This window comes from Silurus aristotelis, assembly GCF_946808225.1.
Source record: "Silurus aristotelis genome assembly, chromosome: 6".
Taxonomy (NCBI): domain Eukaryota; kingdom Metazoa; phylum Chordata; class Actinopteri; order Siluriformes; family Siluridae; genus Silurus; species Silurus aristotelis.
Window position 1 is genome coordinate 19,229,586 of NC_139579.1, and position 27,348 is coordinate 19,256,933.

The 27,348-nt window shown below is 37.2% G+C and overlaps 1 protein-coding gene across 2 annotated transcripts in view; it reads left to right on the forward strand.

The window, feature by feature from the left end:
- The window catches only part of prkd3 (protein kinase D3), a 37,497-nt gene extending 22,092 nt beyond the window's left edge, over window positions 1-15,405 (forward strand). For both annotated transcript variants that reach the window (XM_083545029.1, XM_083545030.1), the window contains 16 exons: window positions 1,765-1,896; window positions 2,637-2,794; window positions 3,839-4,034; window positions 4,128-4,205; window positions 4,314-4,500; window positions 4,753-4,876; window positions 6,295-6,372; window positions 9,667-9,961; window positions 10,784-10,836; window positions 10,985-11,057; window positions 11,172-11,278; window positions 11,374-11,535; window positions 11,988-12,086; window positions 12,166-12,433; window positions 13,610-13,695; window positions 13,782-15,405. In XM_083545029.1, the coding sequence (XP_083401155.1) occupies window positions 1,765-1,896; window positions 2,637-2,794; window positions 3,839-4,034; window positions 4,128-4,205; window positions 4,314-4,500; window positions 4,753-4,876; window positions 6,295-6,372; window positions 9,667-9,961; window positions 10,784-10,836; window positions 10,985-11,057; window positions 11,172-11,278; window positions 11,374-11,535; window positions 11,988-12,086; window positions 12,166-12,433; window positions 13,610-13,695; window positions 13,782-13,955 (2,270 nt within the window). In that variant the 3' untranslated portion in view covers window positions 13,956-15,405. The remainder of the gene's footprint in view (window positions 1-1,764; window positions 1,897-2,636; window positions 2,795-3,838; window positions 4,035-4,127; window positions 4,206-4,313; window positions 4,501-4,752; window positions 4,877-6,294; window positions 6,373-9,666; window positions 9,962-10,783; window positions 10,837-10,984; window positions 11,058-11,171; window positions 11,279-11,373; window positions 11,536-11,987; window positions 12,087-12,165; window positions 12,434-13,609; window positions 13,696-13,781) is intronic.
- Window positions 15,406-27,348: the final 11,943 nt, after the last annotated feature.

Here is a 27,348-nt window from a genome sequence, read left to right on the forward strand (position 1 = left end):
AGAGGCTAAAAAAGAACGGAATGATAATACTTGAAACTCACTAATAATGAAATTTTAATGGGAGTTCAGATTAGGTCAAAATATTGCTTTATTATGTGATATTGCTGACTTTATTTTGCACCGTATTTGCCATTGGTTGTTGGTGATTTAAGGTGCTTTTATAAGCATTTGATTCTTTCTTGGATGTTTGGATCATGACTTTACATAATGTAGGCTATGTGGTGCTTTCATGAATGCCTCATTATGAGTTTGTGCCAATGCTCTGTACTGCTGCCTGGCATGTGACTCGCTGGCAGCTCCAGTATTCAGCGTCATGCTTTTGATCTGTAAAGAGGAGCTCACTCAAGCAGGGTTCATATTCTCAAGCTAAAGAATCATTGTCTCGTTTTGATCCTCTTCCCAAATGTGTGGCAGCCGAAAGAAAGTTCGAAAAACTCTAACTCATTCCATGGTTTCATCAATCCGTCCAAGTATAAATCTGTATAGGAAGGTTACAGTATAGAATGGAGCAGAGGGTAAATAAAATAAGGCACATACACACAATCAAATGTCTTTGTAGAGCTTCTCTATGGACAAATATGCAGTGTTTCAATTTTATTGGATTTAGAGATATTAGTCTGAAAAAGGGTTCAATGCACCAGAGTGTTTCTGGCTCTCTATCTGCCAGGAAACCGCTCCCAAAACTGCCATCAAGTTTTTACATTTTTTCCAATCAGCCACTGAATTATCACTGATGAGTGATCCAGATGAGAAGACTTTTATTTGAAGAATAGGCATTACACTTTCCACTAACACTGTAATTCTACTCTTACAGTCATTCTGAACATATGGAAGATGCAGGTATACATCATCAGTGTTCACTCCTCCATAGCCCATTGTTTGGTCTCATGTTCAAAATTCTAATTGGATTAAATATTTTTCCTAATATTGCTTGTCTGTGGTCTTCAGTGCAGCATGGATGGTTCAAGGTCCTTGAAAACAAGATATTTATACCACAAATGCATCGCAGTAGATTTCAATAGAGTTGAAGTGCAATGTAAAGCATATACTCTAAATTTTTTAGATTTGTACAGTAATTTTCTAATTGTTAGTGCACTTACAGAACAGCACCTTAAATTATTTTTTTTGTTTAGTCAGAATAGTGCTGTAACAATTACATCTTAAAGCAGTTCAGTTTATTGTGAGGCCTTGTCAGCTTCCAGAAAGTCATTTTCAAATTTGGAATCATTTAATAAGATTCTGATTTATACCTGATGGATGAATCAACCAGATGAGATCATGATAGTTTAAAGTAATCACTTGGGAGTCTTCTCAGTGCTGTAAAATGCATCTACATTGTGCTCTGACTCATAGCTGAATCACATCTGTGAATCACTCTTCCTGACTCAGACTAAAGAGTAATGTTTTACTGTACTGTTTGTGGTTTAGCCTTTAACACTTTTGCAGATGTAAGGCTTCTGAAAAAAATCATCAATTTTCAGAATATTTGTAAAAAAAAAAAAAGGTATTAAGTACTACTTAATTATACTAATTTGTTTGGTTTAGTCTGATATGGGTTTAATGAATGTAGCTGATTTGCCTTAATCAGGTTGATTAAAAAAATTATTTAATTAATAATCTTATTATATTTAATAATCTGAATGAATACTACTAATAATAATATTTGTATTTGTTTTGTTTTTGTTCATTATCATTTTTTTGATGTTTAATCTCATCAGGGTTTCAAATCTTTTAGTTCAGTTTTAAGTTGCGTTTTAATTGCAGCTCAGGCTACAGTGGAAGACTTTCAGATCCGGCCTCATGCCCTCTATGTGCACTCATACAAAGCCCCAACCTTCTGTGACTACTGTGGGGAGATGCTGTGGGGTCTTGTCCGGCAAGGCCTCAAATGTGAAGGTAATGCTTTAGTGACAACTCAAGAATACTTCAATTTGTGAATACTAAATGTACGAAAAAACAAACATGTACTATTGGCTACACAGAAACTTTTCTTTAAAACTGCTGAATACACAGAAATACACAAACTCAGCGAGTGCTCATGCAGTACATAAGTACAATACTTACACATGTGCACCATATGAGCCTAAGAGCATCAAGTGTTTTCCAGACACAGCACTCGCTGATTCAGTGCCTCTGGCTCAGGTTTACTATTCCGTGCAGTGAGATGTCTCAATGCTGTGTTGGCTTTCCCTCTACTCCATCCAGCCAGCCTTTGAAGCCCTATAGAGGGGCTTTTTGATTGGAGCACAGTGTACCTTTGCCAAGTGTTGGAAGTGGCCTTTAAAGTTTTCTGCTGTGATTTGCTTTGTTGATGGATACAGGCTGTTATATCAACCAAGCCAAGAGCTGCTTATTGTCTATAAATTTTATATAGAGGCCTAAATTTCACTTAAGCCTTATCTAAATGGTTTTGAATGTGATATAAGAGCTTGCTTTCTTGCTTTTTTTTCTGTTTCTCTGCTAGACTTCAAGTAAGAGCATTTCTGGAGCTCTCTAGTGGACATTTAAAAGAACTGAGGACATTTAAAAGAACTGACAAAAACAGAACAAAGAATACAATAATGTCTGGTCACCTAATCTCAGTTGTTATATGAGTTTATTCTGTCATGCATGTTTATGTTATGTTTGTGTATCAGGTTGCGGTCTGAATTATCACAAGCGATGCGCCTTTAAGATCCCAAACAACTGTAGCGGAGTCAGGAAGAGGCGCCTGTCCAATGTTTCTCTGCCAGGTCCATCACTGTCCGTCCCTCGGCCTCAACCAGCAGAAAGTGCGGTGGTGACCCTGGAGGAGGTAAAGTGGAGCTATGCATGCTTCATTATGATTTATTTTCTCCTCCTTGTCCTTAGAGAGAGTCAGTCATTTGTATTACATTTATTACTTTCTTAACTTCTGTGTGTCTGGTTTGTGTATACAGCAATAAATATAGATGTGTTTATCCTGTGTGATTGAGAGGACAGTTTGAGTCAAAATTGATAATGTTTGAGACTGAAGAGGAGGAACGGATTAAAAAGTCCAGTCCACAGTCCACTGAGTACTGCAAATCATACTGACTGTTTGCAGGGGAACCTCCCTCGGAATTACATTCCCCTGTTTCTAAGAAAAGTAGTTACTCTATTACTAGTTCACACAATGCAGTAAGCTGCTCTGTGTGAGTCTTTCAAGTAGAAAAACATATAGATGTCTATACGGTTCTTTTCAAGAGCCTAAATTATGCTTTTTTAGGTCACTAGAGACTTTTTTAGCAACCAGTAGCAGTCCATCAGTGTACATAGGTTGCAAGACTGGATGTATTGATGTTGAACCAGATAAGTTGTGTATCATGTACAAGGACAGCTACAATACCATATAATCTACTATGTTCCTTGAAGACTGTGAGAGATAAATGTGTGTGATTTGTTTAATCAACATGATGTTTGAATGGCCTGCAAAATCTGTGGAGATCAGTATTTAAATGCTAGGATAATCTGGAACAGCAACTGAAGCATTCAGCCAGTCAGGGTAAGGGTGGGCTGAAATTGAGAGTATCTATAGACTGGATTTTTGCTGTTCCACCAATGAAAAAAAATAATAAAACTGACATAATTATTTGTTAAAAACAAAAACAAAAAAAAGAGCACAGTAACTGGCTGCTACTCAGACATTGTGCATTGATTTATCTGTAAATGTGACAAAGTTTAGCCGTGTCATTTAAAACATCTGTGAAGGGAGCACCCTGTATCACCCTGTATCACCCTGTATCACCCTGTATCACCCTGTAGCTCCCTGTAAATGTCCATCATGTTTCAGTTTGCAAAAAACATGTCTTATTGTGTTTTTTCCCCGTGGGACTTCCAGCAACAGCGCCCTCATCAGGAAGCGGGGAAGCGGATCCCATCCTGGAGTGGTCGGCCCATCTGGATGGAGAAAATGGTGCTGGGGAGGGTGAAAGTGCCACACACTTTTGTTATCCACACATACACTCGCCCCACCATCTGCCAGTACTGCAAACGCCTGCTCAAGGGCCTGTTCCGCCAGGGCATGCAGTGCAAGGGTAAGCCTCTCCTTTTCCTGTATAAGAATATGCATGTAAACCTAAAAAATGGAAGAAATAACACACCATCTATATGTATTATTATTCTGTTAGATTGCAAATTTAACTGCCACAAGCGATGTGCATCCAAGGTACCAAAAGACTGTCTTGGGGAAGTCGTCTTCAATGGAGGTATAACGTAATTGTTATTAATGGTGTATCAGTTTCCTGCTTCATGCCTAGCAAGTCTTTGTGTTACACTACATTCTGTGACACTACATTGTTTGTGTCTTCTTTCAGAGCCAGCCAGTCCAGCTCCGGATTCAGACACCACTATGGAGGTGGATATCAGTGATGTCAACAGCGACAGCAGCAGAGGCCAGGACGACTCTGAAGAACCCTCTACACCAGAAGACAAGATCTTTCGGGACTTTCCTTTCTCAGACCAGGAGAAAGATGAGGAGCCTGTAAAAGCTCCTCAGATCAGGTATGTAGATATTGCATGATGGCTGACTTGATCTTTATGTAGAACTATTGTGTTCATTAAAGATTAAATCTGGAGGGTCTGCTTCAGTTAAATAAGGTAAAGGGTCCTGCTAACTAAAATAATAAGTCTTAGTATTTCTGATAATACTCCTGTATTTCTATGCCCCTCAGTGAGTCACAGAAATCTTCAGTGTTTTGTACCTGTAATCAGAGTTTAGAGTATTTCATGTTTCCTCTTTTTGTCTTTTCTTAGCCCATCCACCAGCACTAATATCCCGTTGATGCGCGTAGTTCAGTCGATTAAACACACCAAGAGAAGAAGCTCCACTGTGGTCAGGGAGGGGTGGATGGTGCACTATACCAATAAAGACAACCTTGTAAGTTCCTTCAGCAAATGCTACATTTATTCATATCTTAATAAGGATATTACAACTTGCTAATACCTTCAAACACAACTGCAGGATATATTTTTCTGTTGTTAACAATATATCGTTGATTTACATTATGTTCTCTATACAGACAAAGGTTTGTGGACATCAGACCTTAAGATTCATACGTGTTTTGTGAGCATCCATTTCCACATTTAGTTTTCATTTTCTGTTATACTATAACTGTTATATGCTAATATAATCTGCACTCATCTAGGAAGATGTTCCACCTGGTTTTGTAATGTGATTGTGGAGATTTGTGCTCATGCAGCATTAATGGTGTTAGTAAAGTCAGGTACTGAAGGGTGAGGAGGGCTGTGGTGCAGTCAGTGTTTCAGGTCATCCCACTAGTATTCAATAGGGTTGAGTTCAGAGCTCTATAGCAGGCCACTTAAGATCTTCCACTATAACCCACGTAAAGCATATTTAGATGGTGCTTGTATTGTGTACAGATAAATTGTCATGCTGGTACAGGGTTGGATTTCCTAGTTGAAATGGGATAATTGAATGCTGCTGCATTCAAATACATCCTACACAACTGTAGGCATATATTACACATTGTTTCATATCTGCTTACATGGAGCAGTATACAAGTCTAAGTCTAAGTAGAAAATATAACATATTAGAGCTAATGCATTAATATAAACTTGTGATTTACCTTGTGGTTAAACAAATTCTATACCTGCTGAGAAAGTGCTCAAAAGTGCTGTGGTATTATCACAAGGCGATCAATTAAATATATCATTAGACATGATTTAGTATTTAAAGCACATTCTGTTCTGTATATCATGTAGTCTATGATTACAGTTGAACAATTTCTAGTGTATGCTATATACAATGTATGCTATTTAGGAATAATCTGTTATTTATTTTTTTGTTTTTCTATTCTAATTTAGTGTGATTACATTCATATTATTATCTCTTTTAAGCTATGGCACATATTCACCACCCACAGCCTTTTTTATATACAGACAATAATGGCTGTATGTTGAGTTATTTTCAGAGGACAGTCAATCTGTACTGCTATACAAGCTGCACACTGACGTGTACTCACTTTTGTGAGATACTGTATTATTTGTGTGTATTATGTATTATACATATTCATCATGCACAATATTGTGTATATATTCAAGTATGTATTTGTGTTTGTATGTGCTTATGGATGGATGGATGGATGGATGGGTGGATGGATGGATGGATGGATGGATGGATGGATGGATGGATGGATAGATAGATAGATAGATAGATAGATAGATAGATAGATAGATAGATAGATAGATAGATAGATAGATAGATAGATAGATAGATAGATAGATAGATAGATGTTTCCTTATATAATGTTAATTGTAATTATAAATTCTTCTCAGAGAAAGAGACACTATTGGAGGCTGGACAGCAAAAGCTTGACTTTGTTTCAGAATGACACAGGGGCCAAGTTCTACAAGGTAAGCAACTCATTTGTAGAGAATTGTTGATTGCGTTGTTTATAGTGTTTTAGTGTTGATAGTCATTACATGATACATGTAAAAGTCACAGTTCTAATAAACTGTTGAAATTCTGCTTACATCAGTATAATAGTTACCCTTGGCTTTTTTTGTTTTATATAAAAAATAAGGTCAGTGGCCCTTCAAATGTCCCCTCCCCCACTGATCTTTCACTTCATGAGATGCATAATATCTCTGTGGTCAAAGTGGAAAGCTGTCAAATAAACACATCAGAGCTAGTCATAATGCATCTGAGGTCACTCTAACACCTCAAATGTGTCTTGCAGAAAAGGTTAATAAACTACAAACTGTGATCAAAATAAAATGTCAGTGTTGAATGTGAATTGTTCATTGGGAATCTGTATATACTTTACATAGTTAATGATAAATTAATTCTTGTTTCTTTACAAAATATAACACTAAATTATAACACCAAATAAAAAAAAGGTGGCCAAAAAACTGAGCTTTTTGAACTGAATTGATAAACTGATATTCAATAAAAATACTCAATTCATATTTTTGGAAAAATATCTTCTGTATTGAAATTGCTGAAGGGAAAGATTTGTTTTTTTAAAACCATTATCTCAAAAGCTATAAATTAGTTTTTTTGAGATAAGAATTCAGAAGTTTCAATCAAAATCTCAAAAAATTAAATCTTAAAAAATCTAATCTTAAAATCTCATGTGGACGAAAAAGTAAATGCATTAATTTTTAATTATATAATTTAGAACATTTAAAAAACTGTATAAAAATATGTACATTTATATTCAAATACATTTGTCCACTTTTTGTTTCTATGCTTTTCAAAGAGGAGCTAGTTAATGCTCATGATTTTGTTTTTACCCTATTACACGTTCACATATAAATATCCATACACATATGCATACAAATATAGAGGCAAAGGTGAGCAGGAAATTACGATGTAAGCTTTTAAGCTTTTATTATATACAAAAAAATCTTGCATGCGCTTGTGAAACCTTGTAAAAGTGAATGACATGCACATGTGTGAACACGTATGTTCACAGCTCCCTCTCACAGTCATTCCAGTAGTTTATTGTACTGCTGACATATCTGACACTATTTTGTTTTCACTGAAGTGCTGTATATTGAAGCTTCTGTACAAATACTTGTAAAACCATAATGACAGTTAACTGTAACAAACCCCTGAAACTCTAAATGTACCCACAGAAAGACATCTAACACCATGGCAGCAGCAGAATAAAGTAGGCGCTCCGCACATTTTCTCTTCTTTCAATCTTTAGTTTTGTGGGCAGCCCCCAGTCTGCTTGCTATGAGGGGACTCCAGTGAGTCTCTTTCTGAAACACCACGTGTATTTTTGCAAGTAAAATCCAAACCAGTAAAGTACCCACACTTTAGCTCAGTGCACTATTAGCTTATCAGTTATGCACTTCACGCTTCAAGTAGTGGAAGTAATTCCAGGGTATTTGACTTACTGTCTTTCTCATGAAGAAATGTGTTATGTGGGTCTCTGGGTCTAATTTGACTTTGGAACCTTGCCAGCGCTTTTAGCACTGTATATGATTCACATATGTGGACTATAATGTACTTTTGCTACAGTATATAATATATAATTATGTAAACATATTGTGTACAATTACCCACATTAGCCATGGACCATTACTGTGCATGTTTCAGACTAAACTGGTATTAAAGATATCAAAGATAAAGTTTATAGGTAAATGAATTATTTATTTTTTGTTTATACTATAGAATATAATGATACTCTTAGAAAGCTACATGTCTATATACAGTAAATGCATATACATTTAATTGACATTTAATTGCTCCAATTACCAACAAAGAGCTTTGGATTTGGCTTTCAACAACAACAGAAAGTTACAAGAATAACTTACTGTTATGCATCTCTTTAAGAAATGGTTAGTTTCACAAGACAAGGCAGGAAATATATTTCAGCTGAATCTGAGTGAAAAAGGATTGACACAAAAAATGAGTACAATTAAGCAAAATGAGGCCGTATTTGACACCTAATTACAAAATGTTTAAGGGGCCTGAGAAATGCTCTTCTTTAGAATGCTAGATCAAAAGTAAATTATAGGAAGATTGTTGTTGTCTACAAAAAAACAACAGTTCAGGAATTTGTAAATTTAATTTGGATAAATCTTCTATTCTCTTTAAGGTTTTGGAAAAGTCTTATAAATTAAAAAAAAGAAAAGTTTATTGAATGCGGTGCCTCCTAATATGTGTCTGTTTGAGCCAAAGACCTTTGTACTTTAGGTATTTCTTACCCATACCAGGAAGTTTTTTACACAGTGCTCCCTTTCTTCAGATGTAATGAAACAGGCCACCTCTGTTCTACTGGTTGAGCCAAGGGCTGCTGATTGTTCATTTTCTGCTTTTTTATTTGGAAACCACTTTTTTTTTTACTTATGTTTACCAAATATGCTCCGGTGGCCATGTGTCAAGAGCTGAAAGACTGTGTCTGTTTTATACATTTGGAAATTATACTATACGCTTTTGAAGGCAGAAGCCCTGTATTTTTGGTTTCCCCACCTCTTTTATGGCCTATGGGGACTTCAATACTGTCTCCACATAACTGTTTCTCAACCAGACCACCCCCTTTTACCATGTAGTGGCCATCCGCAGAACAGTGGTAGCATGGTCTCACACACATGCGCGCCACGACACACTCAAGCATGAAGTCATGAAGACTTTCGGTGTGCTGCCTTGTAATCATAGAGCTCTGCAGTGGGCTGGGTCATGTGGTCCACCCTCTAACCACAAACAGTTGATGTGAAGCTCAGAGGAAGCTGCTATTGGTCACAGCTACCGTTTCACTCTTTCGTTTGAGAAAAGTGGGAGGACAGAAGCAAATGCCATCAGAAGGCAGCTTGCTTTGTATCACTTTAAAATCTCAGAAAGGACATGAGGCTCATGAACTTGTTCTGATAACCCATTCTCAGATAAAATGAAGACCATAGATTGTGTGATCTCGAAACCTGCTCTCTATTCTAAAGAGGTTAAGGTATGGTATCGGTTTGGCTGGATGTTACAGAAGAAATGCTGTTTGTATCCTGGTAGTAGTTGTGATTAGAAGTGGATATTGATTTGATTGTTGTGTTTCAGAGTTTTCATTAATTCATACATTTTTTTTAATTATGACATATAACTTTAGTTCTCTCGAATAAAAACTTTGACAGTCTTTCATTTATCAGCCAGATGAATGAATTTGAAAATGCATCCCTTTTTTTTTTTTTTTTTTTTCTTACCTACAGGAGATTCCTCTGTCTGAGATCCTACAGGTGGAGGCTGCTCGGGATTTCAGTAGTCTTGCCATGGGTGGCAATCCACATTGCTTTGAGATTATCACTGCTACTATGGTCTATTATGTTGGGGAGAACACTGGTGGCTCTCATCTTCATATGCACAACACCATGCTGGCAGCCTCTGGTGTGGGACTGGAGGTGGCGCAGGGCTGGGAGATGGCCATCCGTCAAGCTCTCATGCCTGTTCCAGTTACACCTCAGCCAAGTGTGGGAGCTGGACAAGGGGGCCAGGGCAAGGACCACAGTGAGTACATTCATTTAAATACTTAAGGCATGATAGTATTATAGTAATAAATAATACAAATCATCATGATCACTCTATCACTCTATTCATCACCACCATTATCACTTTTTGCATTGTTGCTGTTATTGTTAATATTTATATTTCATTTTTCACAGTCATTTTAGAGTCAGTATTTAATTAAATATAAACCCATGAGAAGAACCCATGAATTGGCTGATTGGCCAACGTAATCAAAGATTGGTGATAAATTACATAGAATTAACTTTATTCATTGTGAGACAATGATTGCTCATGTTAGGGATAAAAAGTTTTCTATTTGTAGAAAGTTTGTAAATTAGAATAAAATTGCCCGAAATAATATTTACATTTACCAAACCTAAGAAACAGCATTTTGATTAAAATACTCTAATTATCTAGTCATTGGTTTAGGTTACAAATAATTGAGAACACAGACGACATCCTACATATGCTCACGATCGAAATTGTGTTGTATGTTTGAATGGAATTTCTTTGAACTGCATCCAGCATGTTCTCCTTAGAACCTCAGCAAAAAAATTACACCAATCATGGTGCTTAAGGCCATGTTCCACCATTTGCTCTGCACCTGAACAGCTTCTAGTTGCCTTCAAACACTGATTTGAGACAGAACTACTGAGAATTTCACTGGTTTATTTCTGTGGTTTTATTATTGATTAGGTCACTTCAGAAATATGTACTTTGTTATCTGCTCTAAGGATTATTTTTTGTGTTTTGCACATCATATCAGGATAATTTAGAAAAGAGAATTAGAATAAATTATCTTTTTGTTCTGTGTCTCTCCAGAGGAACTGTCTATGAGCATTTCTGTATCCAACAGTCAAATCCAGGAGAACGTGGTGAGTCTGTGTTTATATTTACACTTTAACAAAGTGGGCTTTCAGTCATTATTATCACTACAACACTTTTACAATTTTTGTAAAACAATCACATTGCGTTACACAACCAATACAAAGTAAAAAAAATAATAAAATCACTTGTTTTTAGGATATCAGCTCTGTTTACCAGATCTTTGCCGATGAGGTTTTGGGATCAGGCCAGTTTGGCATTGTATATGGAGGTACCGTTGTGAATTATTTCATAATTTCCCATCAATTACATTATATGTGCTTCTGCATAACAACCTATAGTAAAAATCAACAACAATAAAAAAAAAAAACCTTTCTGCTAAAAGGGAAGCACAGAAAGACGGGCAGAGATGTAGCCATAAAGGTGATCGACAAAATGAGGTTCCCTACAAAACAAGAAAGCCAGCTGAGGAATGAAGTAGCTATTTTACAGGTGGGTCCATTACAGCCTGATGAGACTGTGGAGAAGCATACAGTTCTATGTTATTTAAACTGATAATAACTGCCTTTCTCTTATTTACCATTAAGAACCTGCAGCATCCTGGTATTGTCAACTTGGAGTGCATGTTTGAGACACCTGAGCGAGTGTTTGTTGTCATGGAGAAGCTGCACGGGGACATGTTGGAGATGATCCTGTCCAGCGAGAAGAGCAGACTGCCGGAGCGCATCACCAAGTTCCTTGTCACACAGGTTAACTCTTTTAAATAATTTTTTAGGACCCTTCATTCCTTTTGTCTGGACTGTGTTTATTCTGAAGAATATGGTGTTTTGAATGGGGGCTGTGTGTTTAGAGAAGTCTGGATCTCATCAGGAAGCTGAAGTGCTCTACTGCTTGAGCCTGTGGGATGATTAGAAAAGAGGGGCCCCTTGGGGCTGGAATAACAGGGGCTCATCTAATAGCTATGGATCTGCAGCCTCCAATTAGCAGCCACACACAGCTCTGATGTGGCCAGAGGCCCCCTGACGGTGCATGATGGTGTATATTTCACTGGAAATAAATATTGAATTTGATTAAGCTTGATTTTACTCGCACATGTACTCAGCATGCATTTCATAACAGTTGATTTTCAGCTTGTAAATGTGACGAGTTTAATGTAAGGCTTAAAATATTAGCTGATGTCATTGTTGTTATTTTGTTACAGATTCTGGTGGCTTTGAGACATCTCCATTTTAAAAACATTGTTCATTGTGATCTGAAGCCTGAGAATGTGCTCCTAGCCTCTGCAGAGCCTTTTCCTCAGGTAAGACACTTGTCACACGTTTATCATGTTATCCACCGAATACACTTTCAGACTTGACACTGTATATTTTGTTCGGCAGGTGAAACTATGTGACTTTGGTTTTGCTCGTATAATTGGGGAAAAGTCGTTCCGACGCTCGGTGGTGGGAACTCCGGCGTACCTGGCCCCTGAAGTTCTCCGAAGTAAAGGTTATAACCGCTCACTAGACATGTGGTCAGTGGGGGTCATCGTCTACGTCAGCCTGAGCGGTACCTTCCCCTTTAACGAGGATGAAGATATTAATGATCAGATACAGAACGCAGCCTTTATGTATCCACCTATGCCTTGGAAGGAGATCTCCACTGACGGTAAGAAAACAGTGTTACAGTGATTTTCTCTCTAAATTGTATAAAAATTTATCGTACGCTTGATGTACTAACTGTCTAATTTTGCTTATTTTAACATTTACTACCACAATGATCAAGGACAAAAAAAAAACGTTTAGAAGTTAGTCATTGTTTCAGCTGCACTAACACCAATGTTTTACACATGTAACACAGTTGTCTAGACAACGGATTTGTTTTTTCTTGTTTACTTTCAGATAGTGGTGTGCTATATAATATAGTTGCTGAATAAGTTGGATCAAATTGCAGTGGTTTACCCCAACAGTAGTATTAATACAGAAGATTTATTATGTGTAAATGGCTGACTGTTTCTTACGTTCAATATTTGGGTTAGTAGGCTGTATTTAAAACCCAAAAACATACAGTGGATGCAAAGTGTTCATCAGACACAGTTAGGTGTCTCACCCCCGTGTCTGTCTATGCTACCACAATCTCAGCCTAAATGAGTCACTACACTACCCACCCTACAGTTTCCCTTCCACAGCATCTCTTACTGCATTTTGTCTCTTAACATTTTAAACTGATCAGCATTTATTTTAAATATCATTACAATTTGCCGGGGCTAAATCTCATTCGTCATAACTCCATTTTAATTTATTTAGCCCCTTAAACTCTTCATAATGAAATTTAGGGCATTACTCATTTGACATTTTGATATCATCTTGGCATTTAGTCCATTTAGTCAGACATACGAATTTCAGGTCACACATGGCACATGCGCCTATAGCACCAAGTCTCGTTTTGAAGAGGATGCAAAACAAAAAAAAAAAAGACAGTATTTTTATACGATATATAATAAGTACATATTAATATGGGATTTTGATTACACCTCTATTGCGAATGACATTTATGCTAATTTGAGACTGTGATTGCTATAAAGCTTGTGCATGCAGCCTAAATGATTTGGTTATGTAGTAAAACACAGTTGTAAAAGTTTTAACCTGAATTAACTTGTGAACAATGTCTTCATCATTTAAATTAAGGTGAAGTTAACTTTACTGTTTATATTTAAATATGCTGCGTACTGTTATAATAATCGATGATTCTTAGACATTTTGCTTCTCGAATATAATTAATATATATATACTATATATAATACAAATATATAAATTGAGTTAAACTTTTATGTTTAACCCACAGCCACAGATCTTATCAACAACCTTCTTCAAGTGAAGATGAGGAAGCGGTACAGTGTGGACAAGTCTCTCAGTCATCCCTGGTTCCAGGTTAGACAGCACAGCACATTATTTTGGTGCTTCAACAGTCCCAGTGAAGCCTTGTTTGTTTACTAAGCATATCCCTGCTCTCTTAGGACTACCAGACGTGGCTAGACCTACGGGAGTTTGAGACCCGGCGAGGCGAGCGCTACATTACCCACGAGAGCGATGATGCACGCTGGGAGGAGTTTGCTGATGAGCACAGTCTGATCTACCCTAAACACTTTATCATGGCTCCAAACCTAGACGACATGGATGAAGACCCCTAGATACATTCTGGACTGATTCTGTGAAAGAGGACACTGTCAGACTCTCACTAGAAGGCGCTAGCCCCTCAAGGACCTGTAGCTAAAGTGAATACAGCACTCTGCTGAGGCAGAAGCAGGATATTCTGGGATAAGTGAAGGGGCTCAGTGATGCAAAAGCACACAGCGGTGTGGGGCCTTGTTTTTTCTTGGTTTTACCATCAAGACCTGTTTTTATGAAGATTTTTTTCTTCAAATCCTTGTAGAAACCCTAAATGTCAGTATTTTGTGGTTTGTGGTTTATTCTGCCCTCTACCTGTGCTCCATCTGAAGGTGCAGATCTTTATTATCTTATTTACAGATTTAGTGTTAACAATTTTACAAGAATTTGAAGAAAGGTTAAAAAGGGCTTTGGTGAGGTTACATATAAAGGAGAGTGAAGAATGGTGCTATAAAGAATTTTGACTTTTTGAGGGCTAAGTTCAGAAAGACTGTTAACACAAAACGCCTTTTATTCTATAACTGGAACATGTTAGGATGTGTTATGAAAAAGCCATACATTATAAAAAAAAGAAAAGAAATAGATCTTAGAACGTTTGTGGAAAAAAAAGCAATTTTGGAGAAATACACAGAGAAGGCTATAAAAATAGTTTTTTTTTTTTTTTTAAGTTTAGAAAATATTTAAAATCTCGATTATGGCCTCTAAAATACATTTATATCAGGTATTTGAACTAATCTAAAAAATGATTATAGACAAATATTCTTCATAATTCAAAACAAGCACCGATATTGTATGCCTTTTTTTTCACTTATAGTTTTTCCTTCTATCTGTAGAGTAAGTTTTCTTCAGGTAGTCAAGCCTTGAAAAACTGCAATGGCACTACAACACGCTACACATCGGTTCAATTTAATTCCACTATTAACACTAGAGATTGTGTTTTAGGAGAAGCATTGTATTTCTTTATCATGTGGCCTGTACACCGAAAGAACCAACTTGTAACATCTTAGTGGTATTCACAATATATTCCAGAATCGGAGTATAATGATTTCAACCATTTCAGTTATAAATACTGAATTGAATTCAGTAGCAAGCTATTTTCACTCAGATAAGTACGATATTAGCACATAAGTACAAACTCACCTTTTTGGGCACTATATAGGATGGAACATATTCAGTATGTTGGGCAGATAAGATTTGCCTATAAATGTTCAAATTCAATTATTTATTGATTACAATTGGGTATACAGTTCACATTCTGTTCTCAAGGTTTGCCATAGCACAAAATAAGGAGCCATTTTGAGCAGATCGTTTTGACTGCTTTTAAAGTTTGCATGAGTTTCCATCACCTTGTCTGGGAGAGGAGGGGATGTTTGCTCCTCTGGATCCATATAATCATTAATTCATGTTGCCACTGGATTGGCAGGTGTGAGTGTTTTGTATATTTTAGTACATAAAGAATTAAATGCACTACTTAACGTGTGGGGTCATTGTTTCATGATTTAAAGATTGAAAAACACAATATACATAATATAAGGAATGTGGACATCTGACCAGCACACACATATGACGGGTCTTCCACAAACTGTTGCTACAAAGCTGGAAGCACCCAATTATAAAGGATGTTTTCCCTTCACTGGAACTTAGGTACCCAAACATATTCCAACATTACTAATGCCTTTAGTGCCAGGTCTATAAAGACATGGTAGGACAAGGTTAGAGTGGATTAACTCCAGAACCCTGACCCCCACATCACTAAACACCTCAGGGATGAATGTTGATTGCACTCCAAGCCTCCTCACATGACAATATTGTTTACTCACTAAAACATTTTGTGACTGAAAGAGCACAACAAGAAGTGTGGAGTGTTACATTAATAACAGCAAAGTTAGACTAATCTGGAATTAGACGTTCAATAAGAACATATGGGTGTGTTGAACAAGTGCACAAACATAATTTACATAAAGAATGTAATGTAAGAATGTAATATGTGTGTATTGGAGGAAGAAAAGTTTAGAAAGAAGCTTTTGCCAATAAGCTACAAAAAAGCCCTGACAGTTAACTGGTTTAACATGTTAAAGCACTATGGGGCAATAAAGTCGATACATATTTGAGTGTGAAATTAAAGTGATGCAGTTCCAATTATTTAATTTGTCAAGGAACAGGTCAAATATATCATGATAAGATTAGGAGCATTAAACATTTTGAGGCTAGTTTTGTAACAGATAATAGCACAAGGCCACACACACAGTCAGAACATGCATTACCCAGTCTACGATTCATCATGTTAGAGCAGATGTGAAATTCTGTGTGAAACTGGGCAAATCTGCCAAAATGATATTTGCCATGATTCTGCAAGTTTAAAGCGATGCTGCAATGAGTTGCTTGAGGTGTTTTGACTGGCACATAGGAAGAACATCACTGGAAGACAAAGATCAGGAAGAACTTCAACGAGTTCAACCCTCAAAAATGTTGAAACCATTTGGCAACTTGTGCATCATGTGTGTCAGAGAACAATCCACAACATTGTCACCATTGTCATTGGATTCCCAAAGATGAAGATCCTGTTTAAAGGTTGCCGTTTTGACACCATTGTTCATAAGGTGCTTGACATGCTTCAAAAAGAAGACTTCCAGGACATATCCCAGAAGTGGCAGGAATGCTGGGAGCGCTGTATTGCTGTGCAAGGGGAATATTTTGAAGGTGATAGTGTGTAAACATAAATTAATAAAGTACTTTCTTGTAAACAGAGCTAGTCTCGAATTTTTTTGATACCACTCATAATAAACAAAAGGTCTCCTCACACTACATCAGTAATTGACTTTATTCACACCCTTGTGTTCAGGTATCAACAAACTTAATAAACTTTTGTTGCTAAAAGTTCTTCAACTAAGTACTGAGTGAAGGTGGTGGACGAAGTACACAATCCATGTAGTTGAGTTAAAGTAGATATACACTTGGTAAAATATTACTCCAGTAAAAGTGCTCTCTGTAAACTTTCACTTAAGTAAAAGTATTTGCCTTCAAATGTACTTAAGTATCCTAAGTACGATTTATCATGGCTATATATGACTCATTAATATCATTCTATTAATAGAATGATATCAATGAGTCAAATACTAATTGATATCTAATAAAATTATCATGAGTCCAAAAGCTTTTTTTCAACTTCAAAAAGAAAATCCCGCATATAAGGTTAGAGTCAGGAGTTTCTACCATTGTTTATTACTCTCTAAATGTTCTGCTTGCTGTTGAACTGATGCTGAACTGTATGTTGGTGCTAAATAGACTCCAGCAGTATTAACTAAAAGGGAGAACCAGAAGGTAACACAGACATGAGCGATCTCTGGGATAACCCATAAGAGTAGGGAGATGACAACATCCAGACATCCCAGTTCACCAAAACACTTTATATCCATGATCCTTCTATATCTACTCAATAACCTATGCAAAGCAACTACTGAAAAAAAGGTTTGACTAAATAAAAATTGTTCAACATAGACAACACTGAAACTGCCAAATGCTAATTAGAAAGCTATTCCTTAGCTGTGGGTCTTTATAGGAGAAAGCTCTGACCTGTGCTGTAGTATTTGTTAATTGTGATACCAACACCTCAGTTATCCTGCACATTTTGATTTAAGTAGTCATGGTGGATCATAATGAAATAAAAATTTGATTAGATATTGTAGTGTGAGAACATTCAGTGCTTTATATGTCAACAGTAGCAGATCATATTTTCTGGTTCTGGTAAGGACTCTTGCTGCTGAATTCTGGCGTAACTGAAGCCTACTTATGCACTTACTGGAACATCCAGATAGTAAGGATTTACAATAATCCAATCTAGATGACAAAAAAACAAAACAAAAGCATAAATTTGTTTGTCCTGCATCAGTCAAATGCCTTCTGCCATGTCTCTAATTACTAGATGTACACATAAGTGAATCACTAGAAAAAAAAACCTTGGGGGGAGGGAGGGGGCTGCAAAGCAACTCCTTCATTCCTCAGGGAACTGGAGCAATTTGATCAGTTATCCAAAGTTCAAAAGTCTTATGTTGACCTTCAGAAGTATATTTCTGAAGTACTGTACACTGAATCCTAGATGTTTCTTTTTTTCACATAGTTCCTATAGTTGTGTGGCTGACTTGTTGGTTGGGGTATGTAATTTAGAATGAACATTAAATGTGGTGATTAACATTCTTGGTATTTGTGACCAGACCTCACATTTAAGACCACTTCTTTGGTTTCTAGAGTATGGTATATGATGCTAGCAGCTAGCGTGCGCTGTGTGTGTCAGCATGTGTGCTAGGTTAGGTTCACTACTTACTAACAGCAGCAGCACACGTCACATGCAGTTAGCAGCAGCTGGATGCAATTGTGTAACCACTGGCCATCAGGCATCTGAGCCCAACCCAAACACTGAGGAGTAATTAGAGAAAGAGCACGTCGACATTCTACATCTATAATAAATTTATTAACAGATAACCTTATAAAAAGATTTTCATAATTTCTCAATTATAACTGTATAAATGAGGTAAATGATTATTCCACAATTGTTGTCTATTATCACTTACCTGATTGATGAGATTCTTCTTAATGAAAGATAGACTCTTATTATAATACCAGTGTTTGTGATTTGGTATTTGGATTTCGGTATTTTAAACTATCTGCCTCCAAAAAAACTCAAAGGTTGCGAACCCACAAATCTGCAAGATTAAATTAAAGGTGCTTGTGGATTGAGAAGCACTTGTGGAGGGTTTCAGAAGATCCCCCTGGAGCCTCAACTCAAAATGAGCTGCTTTATCTGTTCTCTCTTCAAATGGCTTAAAGATGTGGACCGTGCCACACAGTCTGCTGATAAGTGCTCATCTTCAGAAGGGAGGAAAACCTGGCAGACAAATTGGCTCTTGGCCCATTCCATTACCAGAGCTTGTGAAGTGAGGAGAAGTCTGAGTTTTATCATAGACCATTTAGATAAGGAGCCGGACATGTCTGCCTTGGTCCCAGATCAGGAGTAGGGAGCAATCTCATATGAACAAAACATTTCTTAAATAGGATTATAGACAGGGGTTCTGTGTAAACAGGCTGGTATGATTGATCAGCCACAAATCAATCAGAAATAAATCTTTTAAACATCCATAAATGGAGACCATGGAATCTCATAACGGCCTACACTCAAATGAATTTATTTGTAGGAGCACACGCACATGCACAGACACACAGACACACACACACACACAAAGACCCACACACAAAGACCCACACACAAAGACACACACACACACACACACACACACACACACACACACACACACACACACACACACACACACACACACACACACACAGACAAGTAAGCTGCCACTTTCAAAGTTCAACGGAAAAATCATTTTCTTTTTCCGTTGGCATTTTCTTGCCCTACAGTGAAAAGTGGTGAAAGTGAACTGTGCAAATACTACAAGAACAACTAACCAGATCACACAGGAAAATAAAAAAGCTATAAGCTTAGGCATGTGATCTTGTGCCAAGCTTTACTGCTTTGGATTGAGCCTCATGTGTGATATAAAACTTGTCAGTTAAATTTTGGAGAGATTATAGGGAAATTTCTAGATTAAATTGGTTCAGAATGTACATATTGTGTAAATATGGCTAATGAAGTCCAGATGTTGGCATAGTATGGGCTTTAGGCCTGTTACTTTGAGATGTATGTGACTTTATGTAGTGGTAGTGTCTAACACCCGGGAGATTGATGAGATCACGAATACTGTTATTATTATTATTATTATTATTATTATTATTATTATTATTATTATTATTATTATTGTTGTTGTTGTTGTTGTTGTTGTTGTTGTTGTTGTTGTTGTTGTTCTCGTTGTTGTACTTATTCAGAAAAAAGAAAGAAAGAAAGAAAGAAAGAAAGAAAGAAAGAAAGAAAGAAAGAAAGAAAGAAAGAAAGAAAGAAAGAAAGAATCTATTAAAAGGTTTACAAGTACTACATTGATCCTGCCCTTAAGTGGAAACGTTATGCAGTTCTATTTTGCACCACTAGGTGGCATTCTGGGCCTGATATAGCCTTCTTAATTCCAGCGTCATAACATTCCATTAAAAACACATGGCATCTTTAAGTGTTCATCTTTAGTAACTTAGACACGTGTTATACAATATTATATTGGTTATAATGACAAAGTAGATTTTGCTATTCTGACCACCTCAACCTACTTTTTCTTTCAGCATTGTAAGAACCTGTAAATGGCCACAGTCAGGTGCTGTCTGCTTTAAATCTGGCCTTGAACAACAGATCAGGTTGCAATCCCTTGTCAGCTCTGGGGTGGTCTGTGTGATGTATCCTCCTCAAGTCAGTCTCTACCGACAGGAATTACGGCAAACAAACAAGCCAACAAACAAGCAAACACACAAAAAGCAAACGAGCTCAGGCAGCAGATTGATTTGGGATGGGCGAGAGCTATTTGCAGTGGAGCTAGTTCTATTTCATGGAGAACCCCCACTAGAGCTGCCTACTGCCTTCCTTTGATTCACTCTTGAGGCAGTTCCTTTCCAGTTGGGCACCTTTGACACTTCATCTAAGGGGAACAGATATACTGCAAACTTGGAAACTCAGAAACAAGCCTGTTGTGCATCAATATCATTTTTTGTATTTTGTTTTTTTAAATAATTTTCGTTCATGGTTGATGTTCGGCTCATTATTTATTTATAATATTTATTTTCATAGATAGAAGCCACGGTGATTTCACTACAAAAGATCCAAAAATAAAATTGCATAAACACACTTTAAAATGTGCTGAATAAAAATAAAAATGGTTGCACAAGATTTCAGTGCCCTTTCGATATGTGCTAAAATGTTATATGAAGCTTATTTAAATTTTATTACCTAGCATTTTTTCTATATCTTTATCGTTGAAAGTAAACACAGGCAGGCTGTTGGGATCCACTATTTATCTTATGTGAAATCATGTGGAACATATGGTCAGTTTGTCCTTCAATTGTCTTCTCCACATTAAGGTTAAGGTGAGAGTTAATGTCATGATGGGCTGTTGACATCCCTTGTAAATGTATATTGCAGACAATAAATTGCTTCAGAAATGGCAAGTGCTTGACAAGATCAATTCTCCTTTACTTGCTGTCACAAGTGAAATAAAGAAATAAAAACACAATCAGCAATATTGTAGCTGAAGGAATTTAGACTGGTGTAAGGGAAAAGACACATACACATGAAGAATGTGCATGGAGGAAGGGAATCCTCGGCTGCAGTACAAAGAGGCTGTTGTTTAGGACCCGGTGTATAGCTGGACGGATCGAACAGCTCCAGCTGTGTTGAGAGGAGCTCTCATGTTCTCACACCTACTTCCTTTGAGTGACTGCAATACGCAACCTCTGAAAGGGGCAGGCACTGAACTCTCAAACAAGTGGCAATATTTGCTCACCTGAAATACACATGACTCGGCAATTGAGGCCTGAGACTGAAGCAGGGTCGGGTGCCTTTAGCAGCTGTAAGCCTAAGAGAAGGGGATGGGCCAGGAAGTTTAGTAAGGGGGAGCTGGACCCCTACTGAGGCGCTGTTTATCGCTGACTGTCCTATTGTATTTTATTGGTGGGAAGGCCATATTTGTCCTTAGCCACAGGAGGCTGATGAGGTGCTAATCTGTTGAGTGGTTAGTGTCACTGGAGCCTGCTTGTTAGCAGGCTAGCTTGTTAGCTGTCAGGACTTGTAAAACTGAGCCTGAATTCATAGGCTCCCCTGCCAAGGGTTTTTCACGGGTAAGTAAACACAGATTGGTCACTGATGGGATGTGCCGACTGGCTGAGAGGCCTTTGGGAATTACAGGCCAGGATGACAAGAAAAATAAGGATGTCTTGTGCTCCCCTGCTGCTTTTCAGTAAACTTAACAAACTGGACATCTACATATGGATGGGTCATCAGGAGAGGCAATGCGATACCAACCAGTGATCTCTGGAATTCCAGTCAGTGGCCTAGACGTGTTTTTTGGCAATAGAAAAAAAAAAACGCAGATAAACCTGTGCATGCAGATTCCTACACATGCTGATCAGGAACAATTATACATAGTAGACATATTGATTAAAGAAAATAAATTAAAGAAGATATGCTTTTAGAGCTGCTTGATAGATGGCCTTGGCAGCATCTGAGTGATGCAGACACAGGTCAGCAGTCATGGTGACTGCAGTAATCCTAAACTTGCCATCACTCCATCAGGCTACAGATAAGCCAGCTGAAGAACAAATATACGGAACAATGGAAAATGGGGAACAGTGAAATGTCTTTTGACTGATGTAGAACTGAGACGTGAGCAGATTCTTAAGAGAACCTAGGAATCAGAGATAAGAATATTCTAAGATATTTGAACGATATAAACAAGCATTGCGTGTTAAAACATTTGTCTACTTATATATTTTTTTTAATGCTACAAATGTTCGATTTCTAATAAATACATAAATGACTAGAGAACTCAAAATAAAATGAAATTTCTAATAGTATGCTTCACTTCATATTATATAATTAAGAAACATTGTTGATTTTATCATAAAGAAACATTATCATGTATCCTATCTACAGTAGTGCAAACAAGTAGTCAACATTTTTCAAAATATGATCTTAACCTTAACATTTCATTTCAATTAAATTGTTCAGTTTGTAGCTGTAAGTTCCATGGGGGAGATAAAAGAAAAATTCCTTAAGCAAACATGAATGTGTTCAGATGTATACCAAAGTGTAAAAAACACTTACCATTTCTGTCTGTATGTTCTATTCCAGCCATAAAACAGAATAATTTTGTACAAGTTCTATAATGAGCATTAGACCAAATGTTTTGCTAATTCTGTATGTATTTTAGTTGTATATACAACATATTATGGACTTTGACCCCTAATGTTTCATCACTGAACCCAGTGACCTACACATGTTTAAGTCACAACACATTTTATTCAGACACAATAAAAAATTAAAAATAAAATGGAAAAAAAACCAGATAATGATCATTTTGGAAATATGTGTCAAAATGCAAAATTTTAAACCATCTGCTAAACATCAAAGTATGTGAATAACTCTATCTATCAATGAACTCTAATTGTATCCTCCTTTAGGGTTCTATTCTATATGCTGTTCAGTGATTTCATCCTCCTCATAATAAAAAAAAGAGAGAAAGAGAGAGAAATAACTTTAACCTTCTGTGAACAGCAAGCTTAACGCCTGTCACCACAGTTAAATGACTTTCCCTAATGAATTAATTTCACTCAGACCTGTGTTTTCTTTAGAGGTGACAGCTGAGAAGTGAAAATGTGTCAGCTGAGTGTGAACGATGGCAGCTCCTGCTTCTGGATCAGGATTGATGGTGGTAATATTTAAGAACTCTTCTTCCCACGGGAGCACACGGCCTAATTAGCATACCGGCGCTTGCCATCACATTTAATTGCTTTCCGTTTGTAATTAAAACGTGTGTTGACTTTACGTTTCCCTCGTTGATGCATAACAATGAAGGGTTATATGATATTGCACTTTTGCTGTGGTGTACATTAAAATGCATGGATTAAAATAACGGATATAATCCGAACCATTTTGTGCCTGAGTGCTAATAGTTTGTCAAGCATGGCGGAGAATTTAACTGTGTAATATTAAATGCATTGCAGGGATTCTTTCTCCTATGGCCCTTACAATATTGTTTTGAACTTCCATAGAGCTGGATCAATCAAGCTGAAATGAAGAGCTGCTTGATTTTGTAAATTGTAGCTTTTCATTTTGTAAGTTGTTGCTCCGCATGCTTTGTGGAATGGATGTGGATTGGCACCTTGTTTGTGGTATGCATGACTACGCTGAGGTCTTTTTAGCATGACAAGGGAAGTGTATTGCGGCCGCCCCTGGATACAGACCACATAGGACTCTAATGCAGGGCATTCCCCAGCGAATACTTCTCAATATCAAAAAGGTGCGTATTTGAGGAAATCCTTAGCCCATTTACGCCAGTGTTTGCACCCAGACCCAATGGGCCTCTGTGCAATAACTTCTGTACCACCCCTCTGGCTGTGAATGACACCTCAATGGCTGCCCCGATCTTTTTTCCTCCCTCCATCCAGTCAGGGTTGTGTGCATTCCCCGTCACTCTACTTTTGAGATTCATTTCCAGGTAAACACACTTTGGCCGGCCACAAACCTGCAGCCAACAGCCGTTGTCACAGCTGTGCTGGATAATAGCCAGGCCGAACTCCTGCACCGCTCCGGAATGTTTACTGTCACCACAGGGCCTGCACAGCAAACACTTCTCCATTACCTTCCAGAAGAAAGCGGGTGCAGTTATTAATTTTATTTTGACGAATCACAAGCTTAACCCATTGGCCCTTTGTTATTGTGGTGCAGAAACAGAGGAGTAAAAACACTGATACATAGCAAAGCAACCTTTCAGCAGGGACTTGGTTTGGGGTTTGTTTAAGTTTTATAGAACAGAAAGCTGTGCTTTGAAAGTAAAGACTTAAAGTAACACATTCCTGCAAATAACGGCAGGGAATTTGTATTGAGCCTCCCACCAAGCTTGTACAGAGACTCTGATATGCATCCCTAGAAAAGAACTATGCAAGATTCCCAGGACAGTAAGAAGCCAGTGTGAAATACATTAAAACACTACATATAATCTGTAGCATCAGAGAAGTCAGAGAATTTAGTCACAGCTTTTGAGATTTCAAGCTGAATACAAACTACTAGCAGAAAAAGCGATATAATTAAACATTTCCCATGGTTTCAGCTAGTCTACTTAAGGTGTTTGGGCATCCTGCAATCTGCAATACAAGATATCACCGTGACAAAAATGATGCACCATTCCTCTTTGTAAAATTGTATATAAAATTGCTATATAAAATATCTACTTAGACAAATATGCATTACCATTTTTGTTTAGAAATTGTACCTTCTCTGGACGGATTTAGGCACTGTTGTAAGCCCTTCAAAACATTGAAATTGAACCTGCCCCTCAACCTGTGCTGACTTTTATAGCTATGTTGAAAAACCTATCCTGAATTACATAAAAGGTTGCTCATGAACATTTTTTGAAGCTTAAATATAACCTGACCTCTATGCAATCTGAAACATGATTTTAAGTCTACAATAGGGAGAATGCGGGTCAGTGTTTAGAGATCCTAAGGCAATATTTGCTTAGAATACAGGCCCTAATGTATGAGTTTGAGTAGGATCACATAGGTGCCACCCACTGTGATGCTGCATTGCAACACATGGAAACATTTAAATAAGTAATGGATGAACCACAGTGGATATAAACATAGAAGACAGAAAAAAACACTGTGCCTATTCTGGTGAGATTCACATTGCTATATCTATATCTAATTATATTCTGCAGTCTCAGGTTAGAATCACCTGCCATGGGCTTCTTCTGGTTCAGAGCAAATCAAGCACAAAGTATAGGCCAGTACTTCAACATGTTCTGTTTGCTCAAAGATACGGTTCTTTTTTGTTTTCATCAAATACAAAAAAAGTGACCTTCACTACCGAGTATGCTCGCAATCTGTACCAGTTTCGTGAATGATTAACTTTAAGCAAAATATTCCAAATGTACTCTATGCTATGTACCCGCACACTGACCATGAAGAAGTCACCATATTTATGTAAATGTTTTGAATGTTAATTCTGCAGATACATAGCAAATTTTATAGCCATGCTAAACATGCCTGTATGAAAATAATTTATCATTTACATTGCATTACTAATAAAAAAAAAATACAACTAAAATGTTGTATTTTGTTTCTTAATATTTGAGAACAGAAAAAAGTTAAAAACAAAGGTGAGCAAGAGAAAAATTACTAGCTGTATACATGATCATAAATGAGGTTGCATATGATGGACCATTTTATTATGAAATAAAATGTCATGCTGATGTGAAAAAATCATGATGTTGGGGAAAAAAAATATTAATCCACAGTAAAAGGATGTCATTCTAAAATCTAAAATTAAACCAATGATATTTAAAGCCACGATCTAGGCTTACCATACTTGATTGGTAATATTTCAAGTCAGCATCATACCAAGAACATGACATATAGACTGGTGTGTATGTAATATAGAGTGTATGTAATTTGGGATATGGACATATTCCAATCTAACATAAACCTGATGTGGTAAATCAATCAATCAATCAATCAATCAATCAAACAAACAAACAAACAAAACAAACAAAAAAACCACAATAAACTTCAATCTAACGCACAATCACGTGTGCTTGTGCACCTCCGTGTATTTATTCTGCTCCGTTGCTTCAGATAAGAAATCCATTTGCACAAAAACACGTGTGACTTTTTGACTGTATGTGCATTTGGCATTTGATTTTCCTGCACTCTCCTGTGACATTACAAGGAAAACGCTCATGTGTAGCCTAAATAGAATTGATCAATCACTTTTCTGAAATGGTGGTGAATATGCCGCACTCGGTATCAGGAAACCCAGGCTGTCTCTAAGACTAAGAGCAGACCGGTAGGGTTTGGTTTTTGTGATGTCTGAGTGTCCGTCACCCTCTGCGCCGTTTACACATTACACACGGGTCAAAATAAACTAAGAGATTATATTGACATTTGTGCGCCTGCGCTACGCAAATACGCAATCAAACAGATACGGAACGATAACACTCCAGCACAGGCACGTGCCAAAACACCTTGGTATTAATATTCATGCTCTAATGGATTCGTTATTTTAAAACTAAGCGTGTTATTGAAATAAAAACAAATCTACCGAATGGCGTCAGACCCAAATATTCGAATAGAAGCATCTATGTCTTAATGCAGCTTACATTTTGGCCGCATTTTCATTTGACTTGATTTGATTGCGCAGGTAACTATATTCTGATGCCAAAAGGGGGCGCCATCAAACTCTGTGATATATCCCTTGTATTTAGGCACACATCATAGACCTGTCCTGATACAGATTATAGACATTTCCAACAAATTATTATTACGAGAAGTTGGTGTTCTGCATTTTGCTCACACGTACTATCAGTGAGATGACAATGAGTAAAAGTTCTCGTTTGAAGTGGCCTTTGTTATTCTTACTAATAATAATGTGTATTAGTCAAACTCAAGGGTCTTCACAATTTGCCCAACCAACAAGAGCATCAGTATTCGCCTGTGTGATTCGCCTATTTCGTGGATAGTCAAACACTTTGGATAAATGTTAGGCTACTTTGTTTAGTGAAGGCAATCAAATCGCGCCAGTGCGCGCTGCAGAATCAACACGGATGACCTGTGTGCTAAGAGTGAAGCTCTTACATTAGCAAACCTCGTCCTCTGATTAGTTAGACCACCATACATTAGCGCGCGCGTAAACAAACCTACAATCCAACAACCGAGAGCATATTTGGAAGAGTTTCATTCATCCTGCAACATCTCATCCATTTAACT